The sequence below is a fragment of the Adiantum capillus-veneris genome, chromosome 20, assembly GCF_014529385.1.
Source record: "Adiantum capillus-veneris isolate H3 chromosome 20, ASM1452938v2, whole genome shotgun sequence".
NCBI lineage: Eukaryota > Viridiplantae > Streptophyta > Polypodiopsida > Polypodiales > Pteridaceae > Adiantum > Adiantum capillus-veneris.
Window position 1 is genome coordinate 49,213,089 of NC_140950.1, and position 23,316 is coordinate 49,236,404.

General features: G+C 41.9%; 1 protein-coding gene, 1 long non-coding RNA gene and 1 pseudogene across 2 annotated transcripts; all 3 read left to right on the forward strand.

Annotated features, from left to right (window-relative positions):
- The first annotated feature begins 3,941 nt into the window (after positions 1–3,941).
- On the forward strand, positions 3,942–8,855 carry LOC147432487 (alpha-xylosidase 1-like). The gene is made up of 4 exons (XM_086492414.1): positions 3,942–4,265; positions 5,130–5,764; positions 6,566–6,796; positions 7,162–8,855. Exons 1-4 carry the CDS (start codon positions 4,075–4,077, stop codon positions 8,754–8,756), a joined length of 2,652 nt encoding a protein of 883 aa, XP_086348540.1. The 5' UTR covers positions 3,942–4,074; the 3' UTR covers positions 8,757–8,855.
- Positions 8,856–11,603: 2,748 nt separating this feature from the next.
- Positions 11,604–22,991, forward strand: LOC147432488 (uncharacterized; annotated as a pseudogene).
- On the forward strand, positions 12,765–13,136 carry LOC147432489 (uncharacterized). The gene is made up of 2 exons (XR_015185560.1): positions 12,765–12,938; positions 13,008–13,136. It is a non-coding gene; the product is annotated as an uncharacterized LOC147432489 (long non-coding RNA).
- Positions 22,992–23,316: the final 325 nt, after the last annotated feature.

Below are 23,316 nucleotides of genomic sequence, written 5' to 3' on the forward strand. Positions count from 1 at the left end.
CCTCCAGCCAAAGGTGAATCTAATGATAGCATGGAAGACAAAAAGCCTTTTAAGGCTTAGGCGACCTCGTTCTCAAATCTCAATAGGCCCAATGAGTTTGGTGATGCCGAAAGTTAGCAAGAGGGTAGCTGGGACCAGCAGTGTGTATCAAATTGAAGCTTGGAGGTCCTCGTGGTCGCCTAGTTTGGTCTCAATTGCAGAGGAAGAAAACGATGGTGCAATAGTGTATGAAGTACCTCATAAGCTTTTTCTTTGTTAATATAAATTGATTGACAACACAAACCTGTTCTTGTCTCGGCAACATTTCCAAATTCCTTTCCCTTTTTTTTAAAAATTACAGTGGCACCTATGTTTCTCTCTACCATTTTGCCTCTCTATTACTGTGTTTGCCAATTTAATCCACCTACTGCTTTATGAATATTCCCTATATACTAATATCATTTAATTGACAGTTAGAGTCTTCTTTGACATCAACCACTACTTTGTTTCCTAATTCCTACTATTATAGAGTCAGCCTCTTGCATAGACTTATTGGAGAGCTCTTCCCTTTGGTACCAAGACTGGCACGAGGGACTAATTATTGATTGGTGTCCTCGATTTAGATGCATAAAACACATCCTTAAAACTAATCTTCAGAATAAATTACATAAAGATATAAAAAAAATTAAACTTAGCTAGAATGATTGATCAATAGGATCTTCGTGGTTGTGAATTTTTGTTCCACCAAGAGGATTTCAAAAGCTCCAATTCCAATTTAAATCTTCATCCCCATGGTCAGCGCGTTTCCAAGAGCATCGCCTCGCTCTGATACCACTGTTGGGAGAAGAGGGAGAGATCGACCGCTTAAACTATTCAACACAAGCTCCCAAGCATCACCATCAACCTGTCCACCTCTTCTTCCAATTTCCAAGCACACACACTCACACTTAGACTATGACACACACACACACACACACACACACACACACACACACACACACACACACACACACACACACACACACACACACACACACACACACACACACACACAGAGTAAACATAGAATTGACATAGACATGCTTGTAAAAAAGTGTAAGAGATGTGTAAGAGATGGAGACTAGATTAGAGAGTACACAACAAAATAACCATAGCATAAGAGAGTAGAGAAGAGAATCTGCAAGAGAAAGGCCTAAATCTAGCCCCAAACTCCACGCACCTACCTCTCTTGTGGAGTTGGTATTTAATATATTATTTTTTTGAGTTTAAGGTGCCAAAAATTGAGGCCCCTCTTTTACAACCACTTCACTTTTGTAAATGAGTGAAGCTCATTAGTTCTTACATGACCCATAAGGGGAGTTCCCACTACAACTATTTACAGAGCCATAGTGGCTTATTGAAATGATATTCTAAAATACTGTGCAAATATAAAATGGCCAAGAGTAATTGCCGTCGCCTCTTCATCAACTCCCCACATTCTACTCTACAAAATCATCATCAACTCAATTAGTAAAATAAATAGACATCACATAATTAACCATTACGCTAGCTATCCCAATTGCAGCTAACCACTACAATAGGAGGGTGCCCAGTCTCGTAACACTTCTATCAATCACCAACAGAGGTCATGGACCAGTTTGGGTGGTGGTAAATAAGTTGAGTAAACTTTATACGGTTTATTTAGTCTTCCTTTTCAATCTCTAAAGTTAACCAAGTTGGTTGTTTATACCATTGTTGCTTACCAATCATTTTGGAGGTTTGTCTATAAATAGTGGGGAAACACATCTCAATACTACCAGTCATCCAAAGAGGATAGAGAGATTACAAGTGTTAATCTTGTGCTAAAGGATATGCTAAGCATGTACGATAGCACCAAGCAATTTAATTGGAAGGGTTATCTCTCGAGTTGGAGTTTGCTTACCATGAGGCAAAACATGTTGTGACAAAGTTTAGTCCCTTCATGTTTAAGTCAAGTTCTCAACCTCGATTAATATTTATGGTGGGGTTGTTTACTAATGAAGAATGATAACAAGTCGGGGACTTTATCTTTCCTGATGAGTTATGTCATCATGTTACTTTCAGAGAAAGTGAGAAGAGATATTCTTTTAGACACCTCTTAGTTGTGGTAACTCGTTTAGTATACTCTAGTAAGTTATAAGCGGACTTTACACACTATGTTGGATATAGTCCGGTCTCACAAATTGGTTGCAAAACGACAACAATATGAAAAATCAAGATATTCTTTTTGATTTCAATGAACCTCCTACTGAACCGTGTTCTAGTCAAATGGACAGGTGGATCCATGAAGGATGCCACTTTGAAACCATTAGTGTCCTTATGAAGATATTACCACTTTTGTTTTCGAAGATGAAAACGCTTCTCCAAGGGGGCAATAATGTCAGACCTAGGGTAAGACTAGGTATGCCAAGGGCCAGGATGGACATGCAATAAATAAGTAGCAGGGCCAAGGACCTATATAGGGCATGGTTGGGTGGTTATTTTCATGTGCTAGTCCCGTCTATCTTAGAGTAGAAGCCTTGAGCGAGACTTCAAAAATTAGACACTAATAATGTCTACCAAGAAAGGTAAACAATCTAGCAAGTATCTCAGATACCTATGCAACAATTTTGGTAAGATCTTATTGATCGTTTTATGTTGTCATTTTACCTTTGGATTGTGATTTATTATGGCATGATTTTTACGATCCTTTTCTAAAAAGTATGCAACATGACATTTCCAAATCCATCCCTCAATTTATAATCTTTAGCATTATATTTAAAGCTGGTTAATGGTTTTTATTAGGACATGCAATTAACAGTTCAAACTTTGTTTAGTCTTCAAGCTTTTTAAATTAATCCAAGTGACTATCTCAAGTGATGTTAACCAAATGATTTTGTTGTTGGCCTTTATTTTTAATAGCTTGTTTAGCTTTTAATGATTCACAAAGGGCTATGTAGAACATAATGTGGCCTACCTATCTTTATTTTGGCTTAATGCATGCATACCATCAAGACTAAGCACACTTGGAGAGAACCGATTAGGTAGTCCTCTCCTCGCTCTAGTTTCTTTTGTATTTCAAGAATAAAACATTCATAAAGAACCAATCAGATGCTGCATTTTATTAATATACATCTAACAACAATATTTGAATTTTCTTTGATGACTCAATTCTCTTTATGGTAGGTCCACATGCTATATATAATACAACATCCTAATGTTTATCGTACCTTAGGATCTCCACATCATACACCATCTCTTACAACATCTTCTTATAGGAAAATTCTCGAGTTTAATATACTCGCTTGATAAACGCCGTATATTTTTAGAAGACAAAGCTCTTTTACTTACTTGCATTATCTTATGAGTTGTCAAATCAACAATTTTTAGGGTTGTGGCTATACTTGCATTGAGTGGGATTGTTATTGAGATCATTTGACATTAAGTTATGTAGCTACTCACATGAGTTAAGATGCCTAGTGGGTTAATGAACAACAATTTGTAAGTACTTTGGTTCTTACCTATAGTGTCAAATATGTAGTAAATATTTTTTCTCTTTTATACCTTGCCTAATCCATTGGTCACATGAACACAAATTTGTCAATTTAGATAGTGTGTATATGATCATCCTAATGTAGATTTGTCGATCTAAGCAACACCAATTAGCAAGTGAAGATCTACCGATTTAAGAAGCACAAGTGCAAATTTGTTGATTAAAGCAACACACTGCTCCCATTCCCTAGCTCTCTTAAACCACAAACCGGATGGAGAGAGACGAGTCGATGATTGTCGTGTGGACCACTCGTAGATATGTAATGGGCTAGGCTTGGGAACATCATGCATGTATAGTTCAAACGTGAGTGGGAAACCATGTACCTTTGTCAAACACATCATTTTCAGGCCAATTATCGTCGCAATGGCAAACGACAATGTGAGAGCCTGTGTGGCCAATGAGATAGAGTCGTTGAAGAGCACCTCAATTACAGATCAAAGAGTCCCCCTCAATTTCGTCTACTCGTCTCTCTCTCTCTCTCTCTCTCTCTCTCTCTCACACACACACACACACACACACACACACACACGCAAAATAGGTGGGCGATGGCGTTCCCTTATCTGTACATTTTTTTGCTGCTTTTCTTCATTATAGGAGCTGCGGAGTCGATCTCAGGGGGATACAAGGTTACCTCCATCTCTCATCAAGGGAAATCAGTAGAGGCAGTATTGCAAGCTATCTCCCCTTCTTCTTCCACCTTCGGCCCGGATATACCTCTTCTTCAGCTCCATGCAGGGTAAGCTCATACTTCTCCTCTCTCATTTGAACTCCCAGGTAAATTGGATTTTAGTTTACCAGTTGCTTTCTCATTCTTTGTATGAACATTTAGAAGGACAGCTTCTTGTATCAGCTGATGTCTATACAGTGTATGGTAAATTTATTTCAGGAACCCCAATTAGATGTAGATGTGGAAAGATCTCTTTCCGTGCCCAATGAAGTGCAGAGGTGTCTACTTTAAAATGTAAACAAGAAGAATAGCAGACATTGAATGGAATCTGCATTAAGACAGAACGGTGGGACATGGCATTTATGAGAGGCAATACAGATTGTTTTTGGCCATGCAAAGGCTTCTAGTCTTCCTTGAAGCATGGCTCTGACAGAGCGAAAGCTCAGGATACGAAGCTCTGCACCTGTGGAGTAGTGCAGGAAATTTGAGTTTGTTGCAGTTTTTATATGAAGTAGTTATACGAAATAGAAAAGCCCCTTAGCAATTAAGAATCATGCTTGTTGCTTCAGTCTCTCAAAGCTGTCATATGGAAATTACGTCGATTGCTAGGAGCCGTGAGGCATGAATAATTCTCTTTATTCTTTACTGAAGTGCAATAGGAGCTTGCACTAAATGTCTGTACTAAAGGAGAGGGTATGTGAGCAGGCATTAGATATCCTCAAGACAGATACTTCAGAGCTTTTTGTAACAATTGGTCCGTGTATATAGTGACGTTCTGGATGTGTGCTTAGATACAAATTGTATGTCCAACTTGGGAAAGCACGCCTACACAACTTCATTTGTTAGCTTTATGTGGCTTCTTGTTTTTGAAGTACTGTGCGATGTCTATTAGCCATGGCCTTCATCTTCGAGGTTTGAATTCACCTTTGACAGGTATGTGTCTAAGGACATTTTCCATGTCCACATCACAGACAAGGCAGAACCACGATGGGAAGTTCCAGATACACTGTTACCTCGCCAGCACACTCAACATCTCTCACTTGCTCAATCGACTTCTAGTGAGTTTAGTTTTTCTTACACAGAGAGTCCCTTTGGCTTTTCCATCACTCGCACGTCAACAGGGGAAGTTCTTTTCAACTCCACATCGCCATCGTCAAATCTCGACAGCTTGGTGTTCAAAGACCAGTATTTGGAAATATCGACATCTGTTCCGGTCACATCTTCACTGTACGGGTTTGGGGAAAGTACCCTCCCGGCTGGTTTTAAGCTGGTGCCTGGAAATAAGTACACTTTATGGGCAGAAGATGTAGGGAGTGTCAATCCAAACATAAATCTTTATGCTTCCTTGCCATTCTACATGGATGCAAGGAGCAACGGCAATGTGCATGGAGTTCTTCTTTTAAACAGCAATGGCATGGATGTTTTATATGAGGCTGAGCTTCTGACTTACAAGGTGATTGGGGGAGTTCTAGACTTCTACTTTTTTGCTGGACCTTCTCCTCTTTCAGTTATGGAGCAGTTTACAAAACTGATTGGCAGACCGGCACCAATGCCGTACTGGTCACTAGGTAACAATCCTTCTTTGTAACCTGTAGGCTTTTTTCTCTTTCATGAAGGATCGTTACAGGCTGCACTTGGTTTAAACTTTGAAGGCGTAGGCTTTGTTTTCTTTACTAACTGAATATTTCAAAAGGGCTTGAATCTTTGGTTGAATGTTTTCTAGTTTAGTTGCCACCACAATCAAAAACCTTGTCTGTCTTCTTCCGTCTTCTTCAGTTCTTGAATAGTTGGCTTAGTCTTGTTTTCAACGTACACTTTATAACAGCTTTACGTACATGAATACACATGTACAGCCATTGACATATGCATGCATGCATGTATCCATCCATAGTTTTGCCATGCATCGGACTCGGACATGTATGGAAGTACGGAATAAGTATGGATCAGACCCCATGAGGATTCCATATGGCATGCTAAAAACCAGTCTACCTATGACATGTAGAACAAGCACAACACCATAGAATGCAGTGAAACCCAGAGGCAGCACAACACCATAGAATTTAGTGCTGCCCCATAGACATTTCAGAATCTTGCTACTTTTAGAGCTCACCATAGGCACTAAAGCTCTCGCGTAGGTGGAAATAATTGATCTGGACATAATAAGTCAAAAGAGGGCCCTATTTTTTATATCACTTGGGAAGTCTGAATACTCCAATCATACATCGTTCCCTGATCGGATGCGTCCGGGAAAAGTATGTATCCATCATCCCCATCTAAGCTTACAAAGGTGAATTTTTCTATATCAACATTTTTGCTTGGTTTATTGCTTGATGCTAACATTTTTGCTTATTGGATTCATGAGATTTCAGGCTTTCATCAATGCCGCTACGGGTACAAAAACATTACCGATGTTGAAACTGTTGTTGCAACTTATAAAGCCAAAAACATTCCGCTTGATGTAATGTGGAACGACATAGATTACATGGATGTGTACAAGGACTTCACATTCGATCCCATCAATTATCCTGTGGATCAAGTGAAGGTCTTTGTAGACAAGCTTCATGCCGACGGACAGAAATATGTAATTATTATTGATCCTGGTAATGCTTCTTTCAAGCTGTCTTTTTTGCAAAGACTGAAGGGTTCCCATTAATAAGGTCCATAGAAAAAGTGATTCTTTTTTTCATTGAAACCTGCAGATAAGGATTTTCAAAGTAGGTAATTTCTAAACATGTGATACGGGAGGTTTTATAGAGTGAGCTCTTGAGAGGAAACCATGTTATTGATTGGGTAAAGGCTTTCTTTTCGTAGTTAGCATGAGTTTGCTCTTAGTAGTTTTCTGAATTTATTTTTTTCTTCGTGACCTAAGAAAATAAATTTCTGGATGTTTTTTGTCTTCTTCAAGACCTTTAGAAAAGACAAAGCTTTGTATGAATTTGAGTGGCTGCTTGTATTTGTGTTGCAGGCATCAAGTATGAGGCAAACTATAGCACTTACCAGCATGGCATTGAAAAGGATGTTTTCATTAAGGATGTAAATGGTGACAACTATCTTGGTCAAGTGTGGCCGGGACCAGTTCACTTTCCAGATTTTTTACACCCGAATGCCGACTCTTTCTGGACTAAGGAAATCAACGATTTCCATGACATTGTACCTTTTGATGGCTTGTGGATAGACATGAATGAGGCATCTAACTTTTGCACTGGCATAAGCTGCACATTACCCACAGATTCTTCATGTCCAAATCTTGAGGAGCAAACAACTTGCTGCCTTGTTTGCAGCGATGCAAACATGACACAGTGGGATGATCCCCCATACAAGATCAACAGCTCAAATGGAGAGAGGCCTTTAGGAAACAAAACTATAGCGACAAGTGCTACCCATTTTGGAGGAATTTTAGAATATGATGCCCACAATCTCTATGGATTTTCAGAGGCTATAGTCACCAACAGAGCTTTGAGACGGTCACTCAAGAAGAGGCCTTTTGTCCTTTCTCGTTCTACATTCATCGGGTCAGGAGCGTACACTGCCCATTGGACTGGAGATAATGGGGCAACATGGAATGATTTGGCATATTCCATAGTGGGTGTTTTAAACTCGGGATTGGTGGGAATTCCAATGGTTGGAGCAGACATTTGTGGGTTTAGCGGAGACACCTGGGAAGAGCTTTGCAATCGATGGATTCAAGTGGGTGCATTTTACCCTTTCGCAAGAGACCACTCCGAAAAAAATTCAAAGAGGCAAGAGCTCTATCTTTGGGATTCAGTCACGGATTCAGCTAAAAAGGCTCTTAGTCTTCGATACCGGCTCTTGCCTTTCCTATATACTCTTGTTTTTGAGGCTCACAAGACTGGAGCTCCCATGGCTAGACCTCTTTTTTTCCATTTCAATGAGGACCCATCAATATATGCTATTGATAAACAGTTTCTATTGGGCCAATCTGTACTGGTATCGCCAGTGCTGACACCCAACACAACCGAGGTCAAGGCTTATTTTCCAGCAGGCACGTGGTACAATCTCTTTGACTACTCACAATTGATCTCCAATGGAGATAAAGGCTCATATCACACAGTAGCAGCCCCAATGGATACAATCAACGTGCACGTTCATGAGGGTTCGATCTTGCCTCTACAAGAAGCGGCTTTGACAACGGTAGCTGCACGCAAGACGCCATTCACCCTTGTAATTGCCTTCTCCATGAAACAGGGTGGAGAGGATGCAGGCAAGGCTGAGGGGGCTCTTTTCCTCGACAATGGCGAGGATGTAGTGATGGGCTTAGAATCAGGGAAGTCCACTTTTGTGAAGTTTAACGCCAGAAGAAATGAGCGTAATTATGGGGTGGAGTCTGTGGTTAAAGAGGGAAGCTTTGCTTTGAAGAATGGGTGGGTGCTGCAAAAGATAGTTGTCTTGGGAACTTCCTCGGTGCCAAGGAGGTTACTAGTAAATGGCAGGGAGGCTGTGCACACCGTGCAAGTGAACAAAGCGAGCCGAGTTTCTCTTGTGATATCTGGGCTGGGGCTTGCTATTGGACGGCCTTTCACGCTTCACTGGACAGTGTAACTGGCGAAGTCTATCCCTCACCCAAGTCCATTGGTGACAGAAATGGGGGATTGAACTTCACAACTCATTCCATGAAGTGCCTCTATGAAAATTGCTCTCTCTCTCTCTCTCTCTCTCTCTCTCTCTCTCTCTCTCTCTCTCTCTCTGTGTGTGTGTGTGTGTGTGACCAGGTCTTTAGTTGAAGACTCAATTGTGGTAAGATCTTGAAAGTATTTTGGGATCGTTCCTACGCTGTGAGAATACGTGTTTCTCTTCTTCTCCCTCCTTTCAAGCAGATATGTCTCTAGCAAAAGATCTTAAGTTTCAACCTAAAGACAATGTTTTAGTTGGTGGTAGTGATGTCCTTTACGAAAGCCTGGTGCTAAAGTGGTTATATTCACTTTAGGCAAAAGCTCAATAGGTAACAAGTCCCTCTTTAGTTACAAAGTATTGGGTACAACTGTTAAATGGTTACTCTTAACTAGAACAGCTTGAGGAGACATGAATGTTAAAATGTTTCAATACAATTGGCCCCTTGGAAAGCACTCTTGCGGCAAACAATGGTAGGAGACTAAGATGTTGAGAAGTTTCTCCATTCCTTGAGACTCCCCATGGTCAATGTTACATTGTTCGGTTCTCGGTTGCACCAAAATTTCCAACAGGTTTTCTTGTCGCCATCTTTACCTCCCTCTTTGCAAACCCTCCATCTGCTCCAAAGCTAGCTCTCAAAGAGCATTCTTCTATACAAATACAAAAAATTAGACCACTGAAATTTAGAGGTCTTTTTCCAAACTACACTAAAGAAAAATTTGCAGTTTTTCATTGCAATTTTTAATTGGACAAACTAGCATATATTCCATAACTAGATGAATAATGTCTAACTATCGTTCCGACACAATGCTCGTAAACCAAAAGGTTGGTTTCATGGCTATGTGAGTATATCAGCAGATTGCTTTTCAAAGAAAAGTACAAATGAGCTCCAGAACGTCCTGCATTGATTCCGTTAACTCTCTTCTACGCATATTTGGCTTTTTGCATAAATCTCTGTATCTTCGGCTGCATCTCCTTTGTGAGAATTGCTAGTAAGTCGCACTGGAATTTTATACCTTGGCAGAAGGACATGGGGAAAATAAGAAACTTGACTCATTCGTCTTTCTCTTAGTATGAATGATGTATCTTTGCGATGATGTCATTGGGCTCTCTGCCGGAGCAAAAGCATACGGATCATATATACATATGTCAGCTTGATCATCATAAATTTCGCTTAGGTGAGCGGCAACATACAGAGAAGGTGCTTTTTGTATAATTTCCATGCTCGTAGAGGGGTGCTCCTTGATATTAAGATCCAGAAGCTGCCAATCCCTTTTGCGAGTCCTAGAGAATGAGGTCGTAAAATCTTGCGAAGAATTTTCAATCACTTTGCTTTCACTTCTTGATGAGAGCATGCTTGTAGCTTGTATTGGTGATGACGATTGGAGTTCCCAATATTGGGAGGGGGTGAGAGGAGTTTGGGGAGTTATACATAATAGAGAATTACCCCAAGCAAAGGAACAAGGCATACTGCAACATTTCAAATTTGGCACATTGGAATGAGTCCATTGCCTTCTTGTCATGTCATAGGCAAGCACTTCGACTGTATGCAAGAGATCCGGCTTCATGACCATCAAATGGTACTGACCTTCCAACCATGTTATGTGTCCTTTCTTCACCCCAGTATCGGTGATGAAATGAGAGCTGTACTCCCAAGAACCACCTTCGGAATGGTAAATCTCGACATGTGAGACGTAGAACGGTGTGCGGACAGGATCTCCATTGTCATGGAAATATTCTTCATAGCTGGTTCCCATTTCCATGCCAATCACAAATACAGTATAACTCTTGGAGATAAAATTGAAGTGCATGCCAACAGACTCCACCACATTGATCCGCTTGAGCTTTGGCAAGACCTTTTGAGCACGCGTAACCGGATTGCACACCACCAAAGTGAGCCAAGGAACGTAGGTATTATCAACTTGCAAACAGAGAAGACCATGCGTAGAAGCCGCTATTTTGCATCTTCTCAAATGTTTCGCCTTCAAATATAAGAATCCTCCCCATAATTCCACATCTATGGTGACCTTCCAACAAGTACCCGGACTTGTGTTGAGTACATCGGGCAGAGGACACACATGCGCTTCGTTGATTTCAGGGCATAGCCAAAAGATTTCATCATCAATGGGATGATGAGTGCCGCAGCCGAGAGTGCGGCGCAGCTGATCGACGTCGCGGAGAGAGAAGTACCAGCTTTTGCAGACAAGACGGCATTGCAGCACAGCAGAGAGGCTCAAGAAGCGGAAGACGAGGTGCAGCACATCGTTACACTCATACCAAACTGCTGAATCACCTGCAGGCCGATCCCTGCAAATCTTCCGCCCATGGAGGCCATAGCAGAACATGACTCTCCACTGCAAAGCGTTGCTCGTGGATACGGTAGAAATCAACTCCCTCGTAAGAAAAGCCTTGAAAAGCGTTTTTTAGACGACTAAAATGGTATAATTCCGGTTAGATTTTGAGCTTGTCTTGGGTGTAATTATCAGCAAAAGCTTCAAATTTTTGCCCTTATTTTCCCTAACTGAAATAAGGAAAAAACCATTTTCCTAGTCTTGCTTGGTTGGCTAGTAGAGTGAATCCGATGATGTACACACAAGTGGATCTAAGATGAGTCCCCCCCCCCCCGGCTGGTTACTCCTCACGACTATATACACATGCACATTTAAGAAGCTCGTTCATGGGATCGACGGCGTGGAACTGGGGCACGGTCGGCGAGATAATCTGGATCGTCCGCGTGGCGGGGCCGGGCTCGGAGTAGGAGGTAAACCCGGGTGACAAATGGCGGGACGACATGGCACCGGGCGGGTGACGTGGCCTCAAGGCGGGGGTGAGATGGCGACAGAAATCCACGCGGCATTAATTATGACGGGGAGGGGGAAATCCGACGGGATCCCCGCCATGATTTTGAAGTGGGGTGTGTCACCTCACCTCACCTCAGGCACTGAGGGGAGCCTGCTGGTCGTCCGTGGCGTCTCCTGGGTTGCTTTCACTTTGCACCTCGTAGTACATCTTGCAACATGAGCGTTCAACATTGCCATCTCTGTTTTGGGGTTTGAGGGGGTGTTTCAAGGCATCTCGCAGGTCTGTCCAGGGGGTTTCAAGGGCATCGCGGGCAAGGGGGAGCTCTATCTAGGATTGCGTAGAGATGGCGGGCAAGGCGAAGAAGGGAGGGAGGAAGGGAATGAGGGACGCCTACTCTCATTAGGGGAATTTTGAGGTCATTTTTGTGCCTTTTAGTGTGTAGAGAGAGAGTGGTCTCAACCAATGGTTGAAGAGCTTCCGTTACGGAACCTCTATTTTTGAAAACTCACAAAAAAAGCAAATAGTCTATCTTTAACGCAACTTTGAGTTGGTAAATAGCAATGTAAACAAGTAAAAGTGCAAAGGCATTTAATAGCTGTCGCTTTTAGAAAGACGTACTTCTTATATTATATTGTTTTCATTTTGCACGTTGCCATCATAAAACAACGTTTGGATTATATCTCATGATCTTTTCCAGTTTTGAACCGTTTTTTGCACATTCTGCTTATTTTTCTCTTGAACTCAGACTAGACTTCTCTGCTCATTTCTTTTTTCACCATGGAATCTCCATCACGATCAAAACGACCAAGAACTTCCATTGAAGCCATTATCACTTACAACACGACTGATCAAAATGGACAGAGTAGAATTTCTATATTCATGCCCATTGTAGTTTCTATAGACTTTAGACTCAGAAAATCTAGAACAATGTTTTCAGTGAAGACTTTAGACTCAGCAAATGTACTTGAATTTGTGGATGAGGGTTGGAACACCAAAACAGTGAATGGAATCACTTGTTATGTGCAAGCTGGCTCAATTGCTTGCAAATACATGATAGGGACACAAAACTTCATTATGTCATTTTATTACTGAAGATGGCACTATGTTGGTGGTCAGCTAACTCCACTTGATCAAGACATGGAGGACTTCATTGATAGCCCAATAGAAGACATTGATATATGGGTAAACAATGAGCATCTGTCAATTGTAAAGATAAGAGGCATGTGTAGCTTACAACAATTGAGATTGGACCTGCAAAATGATGAAATTGAACTGCCCACAACATTCTGCTTTCAAGTAAATGGTAGAAAGGTAACTATTATGCCTAAAAGTCTCTTGTTCTCTTATTGGTTCTTTATTTAACTTTGACTGTTTTTGTAGGTATCAAAAAGGAATGAAAACAGGCTACAGTGCAAGGACATCTTGGATGGCATTGTACATTTGGTGCCTTAAACATCCTTCAAGGCAATTTTGTAACACATGCCCTGCGAGGATCTTATTTTGTATCACATGACCTACAAGGATCTTATTTTGTATCACATGATTTAAAAGGATCTTTATTTTGTTATTGAAATGCAACTTTTTCAAACATCCAATGATTTGATTTTGTAACAGAGTCTTAAAACAAGTATTCAATTTCAAATATTTGCACTTACATACAAGGGTCCATACAAGGGCCAATTGGTTACAAGTGGGCTATAGAATAGACAATTGGATACATTAGAGAACTGAGAAGCTTGATACAAGTGGGCTACAATAAGCTAGAATAGTTTTTTGGCAGGAGTTTTCTTGTCCCTAGGGGACTTCCTTAATGGGGTTGGTGCTTTTGCAGGAGATTTTCTTTTTGAAGTGGGCTCTTTTGTCCTGGGAGATTTTCTTTTTGAAGTAGGCTTGACTGGAGGGCTTGAAGGCTGCTTCCTCTTTCTCTTATCATCCATCTCTTCACTTGCCTTTTCCTGCTCACCACTCTCTTCTTCATCTTCCAGCTTTGCTTTCCCCTTCTCTTCAACATCATCATCTTCAAATACCTCTTGCAGTTCTCCATTTGCTTCAATCATATACTTGATAATCCTTGCTCTTGTCAACCATAGCACTCTCTGTTGATCTATACAAGGCAATAGAAAGCAAGTTTTAGGAACAATAAAATGAGAAAAAATACAGCTGGCAAATATGAAATACGCTATACTTCTATATCCTGATTGTCATTGCAGTATATGAAGTCCAAGAGGAGCTTGGCATTTGTCAATACCCTCCATCCACATGAATGGCTTTCAGGTTGGATTGAAACCTGCAATTCATTACATGTATTTTTGGGAAAAAATCTTTGAGGATAATCCATTGAAGTGAACAAAGCATAAAGAATTCCAACCTTCACCACTACAAAATGGATGTCATTCAGCATCTATAAATCTTATAGTAGCACTATCCAAAATTCTTTATAATGAGGTTCTGCTTTACTAAAAGTATGTGCTTATGGTTTACAAAATGTGTCTGCTGTTATACTTACAATTTTGCTTGACCATGTACTCCAGCAAGAGAATTGACAAAGTAGCATTTTCTTTTCACAATATCAATTGCAATTAAACTCCAATGTGAGCTATAAAAACAAGCCTCAGTTAGCCTTCTAACGTGAATTAGCAAATTCTCTTCACAAGGTGTAGGTAGAAAACTTACCTCTCATGATAAGGAATCAAGAAAAATTCACAGATTTCCAAGTCCACATGAGTCAACCACTTTGTGAGCTCTCTAATGTTTGTCTCTGTCCTGAGAAATTGGGAGATAGCAGGGTCTAAAATCTCCACCTTTTGTTGAAGGTCTGGCTCATATGAATGCATCATTAACCTGGTAAAGAGTTCTTGTTATATAAAGAGTTCTTGCTATAAACAAAAATACAGAGGAAAACAAAAACAACCTAAGGCATATGATAAGGAGTGGAGAATTCATCTCCTTGGTCCAGTCCTTGAGAATTTCCAAGGTCTCAGAGTCAAGTGAATTGTAATCCTCCCTAGGATCCTCCCCACTGAATAGAGTGACAACAAAACCGGTAGGATTGACACTCCTCAAGAGGGGCACTGGCTGAGGTTCCAATAGGTCAAGCTCCTTTCTCTCTGCAATTTCCTTGTCTTACTTGGCTCTCTTTTTCCTTTCCTTTTCCTCTTCTTCAGTAATATCAAAAACTCCTACTTCAGGCTCCTTGGGCTTCCTCCATGGAGGAATGTTGAGAATATTGAATGCCTTTATATCATGCATAGGGATAGGCTCCAAAATTTTGAAAACTTGTATGTCAGCCTCCTAAGAGTGATCATGTCTTTGTCCATCAGAGTAACCCTATGGACATGAGCTGCACAAATATAGGCATCTTGGAAAATCTCAATCATAAAGTCCTCAGAAGCCTCCTGGATACATGCCAATGCAGTACTAGTCCACCTCATGGAAATCTTATACTCCTCTACAACTTGTCTGCACAGTCTCTGGAAGGGCAGTTTGGGAATTGCAAGATTGATGGCCTTTATGGCCTTCCTTATCTCTCTTAGACATTTGACCCCCTGCTTGAACTTTCTCTTTGTAAGGAGAGGCTTAAGCTGCACAGGCTTGGAAGCTTTCCTCTGATGTGTATCTTTCCTTTTGCTTGTTTTAGGGTCGGGTAGAGAAGAATCCTTCCTCTGAGATTTGGTCTTCTTTGTGCCAACAGAGGTTGGTTTGCCAGGATCTTTAGAAGTGGATGGTTGGTTTGGTAAAGTACTAGCTGAAGCTTTGCTAGGCTTAGGAATCTCTTCTTCATCTTTGGATAGAGGCTCATCAACTTTCCTTGCAGTCTTCTTGGTCCTTGCCATCTTCAAAAGGAATAGGAATGATTGTTGCACAACAAACAACAAACATTAGTAACAAACAACAAACATTTTTTTCCTATTATGACACCCCGTGCGGGATAACCATAGCATTGAAAGTTTCCCCTTCCAAGCGGCTCGCGACTGAGTGACACCCCGTAGGCGAAATAGCAAAGCGAGGAAAAAGTTCACACATACAAAGATCGCGCACGGGGTGACGATGGTTCTTCTTGGTCCTTGCCATCTTCAAAAGGAATAGGAATGATTGCTGCACAACAAACAACAAACATTAGTAACAAACAACAAACATTTTTTTCCTATTATGACACCCCGTGCGGGATAACCATAGCATTGGAAGTTTTCACCTTCCAAGCGGCTCGCGACCGAGTGACACCCCGTAGGCGAAATAGCAAAGCGAGGAAAAAGTTCACACATACAAAGATCGCGCACGGGGTGACAATTGTTCCAAGTGTGGGTAAAATTGGGTTGTGAAAGCGCCGCAAGAATCGGATAATAGCGCAGCAAGAATCGGGAAAAATTGGGCAAGAATGTGCTCGATTTGAGTGCTTCTCGGGCTTATATAGGGCGCTATGCGCAACTCCCTAGGTGCACAACTCCCTAGGCACATACTAACCGTTGGGCACAAACTTAGAGGCGGAAACCGCTTGGCACACCCCCCGAGGCGGCATTTTTGGCCATATAAACAACCTACCCAACCCACTTTTCCGCTCATTGTCCTTCACAAGGCTAGAAATAAAGCATCCAAGCGACACCCCGCGACACCCCGTGCGCGAATTTTGAAGGTGTCGACTGCTTACCTAGTGACACGCCATAAGCGAATTTATTGAGTGCCAACTCTCTCCTCACCCTCACAGCTCGCATAGCAAGTGACACAATTTGTTGTAATTCTTTCTTGCTTGCTTAGATTTACAACTTGCATACTTGTTTGTAAACCATTATTAGTTTTTTGCATTATTAAGGAAGGGTAGTTTATTGATATATTTTAGTCATAGAAGAAATATATTTCTTAATGTCATGTCTACTTCTTAATGTCTTGATGGACTTCTCTTTTCTCTTTCTCAGACATTTGTGGATTGTCCTAATGGATACAGAGGATATGCAAGAGACCGCTGATGAGAGGCTGATGTCTTTTCTTTACAAAGTTAATGAACTTGCAAGATTTCAAAGTGTCAAAGAGATTTTTAATGATGCCTTTGAGCTTCAACTACTTGTGGATGGCTTCTCCACACAAATTAGTGAATTGATAGAGATATATACAGCATTGACCAAAGATCACAGGCTTGATAATCTTGTTCATTTTCTTGATATATGCAAAGCAGGTAGCTTGGCAAGGACAGGTATTGCAAAGAAGTGTTCAAGCCTTCATCCAGACTGGAAAAAGATCATAAAGCCTTGCAAATTTCATGGTAATATGCATTGCCAGTCGGTAGAGTATGACCTTGGACTTATCATTTTCTTCAGTGTACTCCCAACACCAGAGGGAAAACAGATTCCAAAGCAGATTTCTCAGGCTGAGGAGGACCAGGAGGAAGAGGAGGAAGAGGAGAGGGAGATGGAGTTCCATGAAGAGGAAGAGAAACTACAAAGCATTGAGATGTTGGACATTGCAAAATTTAAAGCAGAAAACATCACTAAAGTGGAGAATGTTGACATTGAGGATGAAGATGTTGATCCTTTGCATTGCACAACAACATTTTTCACATACAAAGTTAACAAAAAGGAATATGTTTTGCTGAATGACATTCAGCATCTTTTTGATCTAAGGGAAGTTTTGGCTGAGTGGGGATGTAATGACATAGGATTCATTGATTACTCTTCTTGCCCCTTAGCAGTCTTGGACACAGAGGCAGAAAATTTTATTGACAGCTCAAGTGTTGGAAAGCTTGTGCAGGACATTGTTCTGAGATATGAGCAACAGGGTGTACGTTTTGAAGAGGAGTTCAATGAGATCCAAAAAAGGCTTAAAATAGAGCATATGGGAGAGGAAAAGACCAGAGATTATGAAGTAAGGGCAACTAGATCCATTGATATATGGGAACCTGCCTTTTTTGAGGAGGATGAGTCTCCTAAGGTATGTTTATGACCATTTTGCTTTGTCTAATTAATGTGCCAAACAATTAACCAAGACATATTTTTGCAGATTGAAATACTGGACAAAGACAAATTCCTTGGCAGGGGGAAGGGTTCCAGACCATTAAATTTAGGAAGGAACCAGAGCTTGGGACACTTTATTGGGAAGCTCAACAAAGAGACTGTCATTATATTCCATAACAAGTTTACAAGAGAACCATTGCTGCCAATGCTTGCAATTAAAGCACTTGCAAAGGTTGTTGGTTCATATCAGCTTCCTCCAGGGTTTTCCTCCAGGGTTAGAGAAGTTAATATTGGTGGAAAAGGAGGAAGCCATCAGAATTTTTGGATTCTTCCCTGGACTTATTGGTTCTAGAGCTGGTTATTTTGCCACAATGGCATCCTATGTGCTTGCCCACATCCTATGGGACCTCATTTCTTGATGTACCTTCAAGAACACGATCTTTGATGGCATTGTGGAGAGCTTTCCACTAGTTATACTTCACATTGGATGAACCCTTCTTGGCATTTACCTTTCCTAGTTTGCCATGAAACCCTAGGAAAGCTCTGGCCTTCACACCACCAACAAAGACCTTTCTAGGCACATTGTTTCCATTTGAAGATCTCTTCAGGTCTGTTTCAATCTTAACCTTATTGAGTTCACATTTCTAAACAGCTTGCTATAACCATCTCTGCTAATTCCTACCTTATCCATAGTATATTGCACATCCTCCTTGTCCAAGCAAGAGCTCTACAAAAATCCCTCAATGCACTGCTCCTTTGCCTTGTTAAACTTCTTCTCTGTGAAAATCTTTCTGGCAACCTTGGGAGGTAAACCATCACAATAATGTTTAGCTGCCATTTCCATGTTTGATGCAGAGTTTGGTTGTAGCAAAGTCCTAAATCAAAAGGTACAAAATTAACTGATTATTGATCTTGTCCAAATGACACCAACAAAATAAACAAACAGTGATCAACTAAATTAAATCATTTAATAAAGAACAGCTGTAATAGGGTCTTAATAACAACCTAACAAAAAGATTAACAACCTAACAAAGAAAAGTAACCTACGCATATTAACAAAGAAAAGTAACCTAAGCATATTAACAAAGAATAGTAGCAACTTAACAATATAAAATAAGCATATATACCTTGCTGCTCTGATTCTCCTGCTGCAACCTCCTCCACCACGTCTCAAGGCTTCAATGTTCTTTGACTTCTTTTCTCTTTGTCTGTTTCCTAACATTGTATTCTTTCTTCTAGCTTGTTTGAGCTGAGTTTGTAGCTTTTCGTTGCTCTCTTTACATTCCTCAAGCTGTTGTTTAAGAGTATTTATCATTTGTTTGGCCAAATGATCTTCTAACTTAAGAATATCTCTCTCTACCGCAAGAATCTGTGTATAACCTAGCAACCCTCTTTGACCATCACCCACAAATTTTATCAAAGATGAACAATTTGATAATGGGGGAGTGCTCTTTGTCATTGGGTCCACTGGATACAATCTTCCATCAGTCCAGAGATCAATGTGTTTTTTTTAATCTTGCCGCATTGCTTCAAATATGGACGAGGACACCTCTGCACATTTGTTTCTCTTGCGCACTAGACAATACTCTTCATTTAGCTCAATGTGTAGATGGTATAAGCTTCTCTTCTCCATGGAAGTCTATTAACAGTATTTGTTAGAGATAGTACTATAGAGAAAAGCTCTGCAGATACGAGGAAGAAGACGACACAGAAAAGGTTTGTTTCAGCAAGTGAAATTTTGAATTTTGGGCCAGAACTGACGTTTTCGTTAGTTTTGGAGGGAGTATTTTTTAGAATACTAAAGATCGTAGAAAGATTTGACAATGACATGTTTCCGCGGAGGTAAAAAGGACGCAAACTCACCTTTTTACAAACATTTCACTATTTTTTAAATAAAGTATATATTCTCTCTCTACATATTCTTACAAGGCACAAAAGTGACCTCAAAATTCCCCTAATGACACCTTCGCCAAAGAAGTCTGCTGGAAGGGCTGGGAGGGGAGCCAAAAAGCCGCCTGCGATGAGAGCCACGCGGTCGAGGGCGAGGCCAACGCCGGCTGAGGAGGTCAAAGAGGTGGGGGGGGAGCTCCTTCTTGCAGTGTCTCAGCCGGATGTTTTTTTGGAGCCTTCGCCGGTCAAGACTGCTACTATGACCGGGGAAAGGAAGAAGAAAGCGGGGAAAGGACCAAACAATGACGATGTTCCTCCATTGGCGGTTGTAGAACTGGAGCCATGCAAGCTTGCTGCTGCTGTGACCAAGGAAGGGAAGAAGGGGGCTTTAAAGGCCCAACAGCTAGAACAAGTAAGATAGTTCCCGGGTTTACCTGTGAATGTCCGGGTTTATCTGTGGACGTTTGGGTTTACTTGTTCCAACGTCTGCAGGGTTTGAAGATTGCAACGCCTCAGGACCAAGATGCTCCTCTATCGACGGATGTACCTCGAGAGGCGTGTCAAGGTGCTGCTTCGAAGAAAGCTCCAAATGCCCCAAAGGCCCCAAAGGAGATCCAACGCACAAAACAGGTAGGACTCTTTCTGTAGATGCCCGGGTTTATCTGTCATTGCCCAAAGATTTGTGTGGTTTAAGGGAAATTTGTGCCTGCTGTTAAGTGTTCACATGTGCAGGGTTTGAAGAGGGCAACGCCTTTGAAGATTGATGCTCCTCTGTCGGCGGATGTACCTCGAGAGCCGTGCCAAGGTGTTGCTTCAAAGAAGGCTCCAAAGGCCCCAAAGATTGCAATGCCTTTGAAGATTGCAATGCCACCGGGCCAAGATGCTCCTTTGTCGGTGGATGTACCTCGAGAGCAAGGCCAAGGCTCTGTTTTGAAGAAGGCCCCAAAGGTCCCAAAGGAGGCCCAACCAACAAAACATGTAAGATTTGTGCAGGGTCAAGATGCTCCTTTGTCATCGGATGTACCTCAAGAGCCATGCCAAGATGCTAGTTTGAAGAAGGTCTCGGCCCCAAAGGCCCCAAAGGAGATCCAACCAACAAAACATGTAGGAGAAATGCCTGGTTTTATCTGTCAGTGCCCGAGTATCGCTAGCTGTTAAGTGCTCCTAGGTGTTTAACATGTGTAGGGTTTGAATCTGGTTAAAGGATCAGGTGCATTGAAGGCTCAAAAAAGCGGCCAGTCAAAGGAGGTGAGCGGCACAGCGGGCACCCGACCAGGGGATCCAAAGGCTCCTAAGGCTCCAAAGGAGGACCAACAAACTAAACACGTAGGGCTGTGACCGGGTTTATTTGTCAGTGCCCGGGTATTGTGCAATTTTTTTGAGAATTGTGTCGGTTGTAAGGTGTTCACGGGTGTCAATGTGTGCAGGATATGATTGTGCTTGAAGGATCAAGTCCCTTGAAGGTTCAAAAGAGTGGTCAAGCAAAGAAGTTGAGTGGCACAGTAGGCTCCAAGCCACCCAAGACACAGGTATGCAACAAACGGCCCTAGGCAGACTATTGCAATGAAAGTGTGCCTTGCAAGTGTTTTTGGTCCTTGCACCCGGGTTTATGTCTGAGTGCTTTGTCATAGGTGAAAAAGAGAAAGGCCAAGGCCGATGTGAAAGAGAAAGAAGGTACGGCGGTCCCCGAGCAACAAAATGTGAAGAGGTTGAAGAGGATGAAAGAGGTGGAAGTCCGTGAGGCCATTGAGCGGAAACTTGTTGTTGATGAGGTAAGCCACTCAAGTGTTCTGCAAGAAGCCAATGAATTGTGTCTTTTTATCTTATGGTTTTCCTCTTCTTTAATAAAATGGTTAGGTCAAGGTGAAAGGGCACACGGGCAAGGGGCAGTTGGAGAAGGTGCCGGAGGTTAAGATTGCTCTAAAGAGGGATGATGTGAAGAATAAGGCTAAAAAGCATGTGGAGAAGGGGCAAGAGGATGAAGGGCCAGCGGATAAGGCTCTCGCTCTTGTCGGCTCTTCAAAGCGGCCCATGCTTCAAGTAAAGAGAGCAAAACAATCAGGGGCAAGCTGTACTACATCCACAACTGTGGTAAGAAGTCCCTAGGTTTATCTGTCACAGCATGGTGTACAACTCTCTCTCTCTCTCTCTCTCTCTAGTATTCTTATTGCCGGGTTTATTTGTCACGGCATGGTGTGCAACTCTGTGTGTGTGTGTGTGTGTGTGTGTGTTTAGTATTCTTATTGCCCGGGTTTATCTGTCACGGCATGGTGTGCAACTCTGTGTGTGTGTGTGTGTGTGTGTGTGTGTGTGTGTGTTTAGTATTCTTATTGCCCGGGTTTATCTGTCACGGCATGGTGTGCAACTCTCTCTGTCTAGTATTTTTTATTGCTCGGGTTTATCTGTCACTGACTTGCTTTGCCTTGTGTAATGTATTGGATGTAGACGCCTTGTTGAGGTTATCAATGGGGGTAAGTTGGTGAGGATTTGTCGGGCTGAACCACCATGTGCGAGTCGGAACACTCTCATGGAGAAGCGATCACGGATGATTCAACACTTAAAGAAAGTACATCGGCTGGATGTCTTCATCCCTCAAAGGCTCGGAGGGCGGCCTCGAGGGAGTGTCAACAACGACGTGCCCAAGTCAAGTATACAAGATCATGTACGGGCCCAACAACGCTTTAAGGATGTGAATCAAAAGTTTGCAGTAAATCGCAAGAGGATTGAGGAGAGAGCAAAGAATAGGGCAACCCTCACTTGGGACGTTCTTCCGCGCAAGGCTCAAACGGCCATGAAGAAAGATACTTTTATCATGCAGTTTGTGGCCAACCACATGAAAACGATCGATCAAAGGGAAGAGGCAATGAAAAAGGAGATCAAGAGTCATGTGGAGGAAGGCTACGAATCTAGGGTAAGTTCTATGGTCATAGAAGCCAACTTTACTATTTTAATCGGGTTTGTGTTTTTGTAAGTGCCCGGGTTTATGCTATGTTTGAGTTTAAATTAATCTGTTTTATTGCAGCGCCAGATCAAAGTGGGGACCTTGATTTTTCGTAGTGACGAGGATAAAAGCAGCGGGGGGAGTAGCGGAGGGAGTGATGACGATGGAGATGAGGATGACGAGTCTAACCAGGATGGGAGTGGGGATGATGATCCCGATTATGGTAGTGATGGGGATGCCGATGATGATGATGGTGGGAGTGACATAAGTGGTGGCGGTGATGACATAAGTGGTGGGAGTGACATAAGTGGTGCCGATGATGACGATGGTGGGGGTGACATAAATGGTGGCGGTGATGACATAAGTGGTGGGAGTGACATAAGTGGTGGCGGTGATGACGATTGTCGGGGTGACATAAGTGGTGGCGGTGATGACGGTGAGGATGATGGGACTGATGATGAGGATGACGGCCGTGGAAGTGGCAAAGGGGACAATGAGAGTGTAAGTGAGCAGGATGGCGCCCAAGATGTTAGTAGTGACGAGGATGAGGCACAAGAGATTTTATCTTCACCTGCAAGCATCCTTGCTTGAGATTGTTTTGAGTGACTATGTCGTTTGTATGATTTTGTTTCACATACTTATCAACTCTAACATGGAATGTGAACTTTTCATTCTCTCCTCGGCTTATGCTAGGTGGTTAAAACAAGTTTGTGTTACAAATTTTTTGGGTTGACATGTTATCCATGTTTACATGTTCGCAGGTTAAATTAAGTCTAGGTTTATGGATTGCCTGGGTTGATATGTGTACCGGGTTTACTTTATCGGTTATCAAATAAGTCTAGGTTTACGGATTTCTTGGGTTGATATGTTGTCGGGGTTGACATGTTATTTGTATAGTGGTTCCATTCATGGTTTT

What these genes read in the sequence shown, in the direction of transcription:
- LOC147432487 (XM_086492414.1), top strand. Translation starts at nt 4,075, where the DNA reads ATGGCGTTCCCTTATCTGTACATTTTTTTGCTGCTTTTCTTCATTATA. An exon ending in CTTCTTCAGCTCCATGCAGG is followed by an intron (nt 4,266 to 5,129) that starts GTAAGCTCATAC and finishes CACCTTTGACAG; the next exon opens with GTATGTGTCTAAGGACATTT. An exon ending in TGTAATTATTATTGATCCTG is followed by an intron (nt 6,797 to 7,161) that starts GTAATGCTTCTT and finishes TTTGTGTTGCAG; the next exon opens with GCATCAAGTATGAGGCAAAC.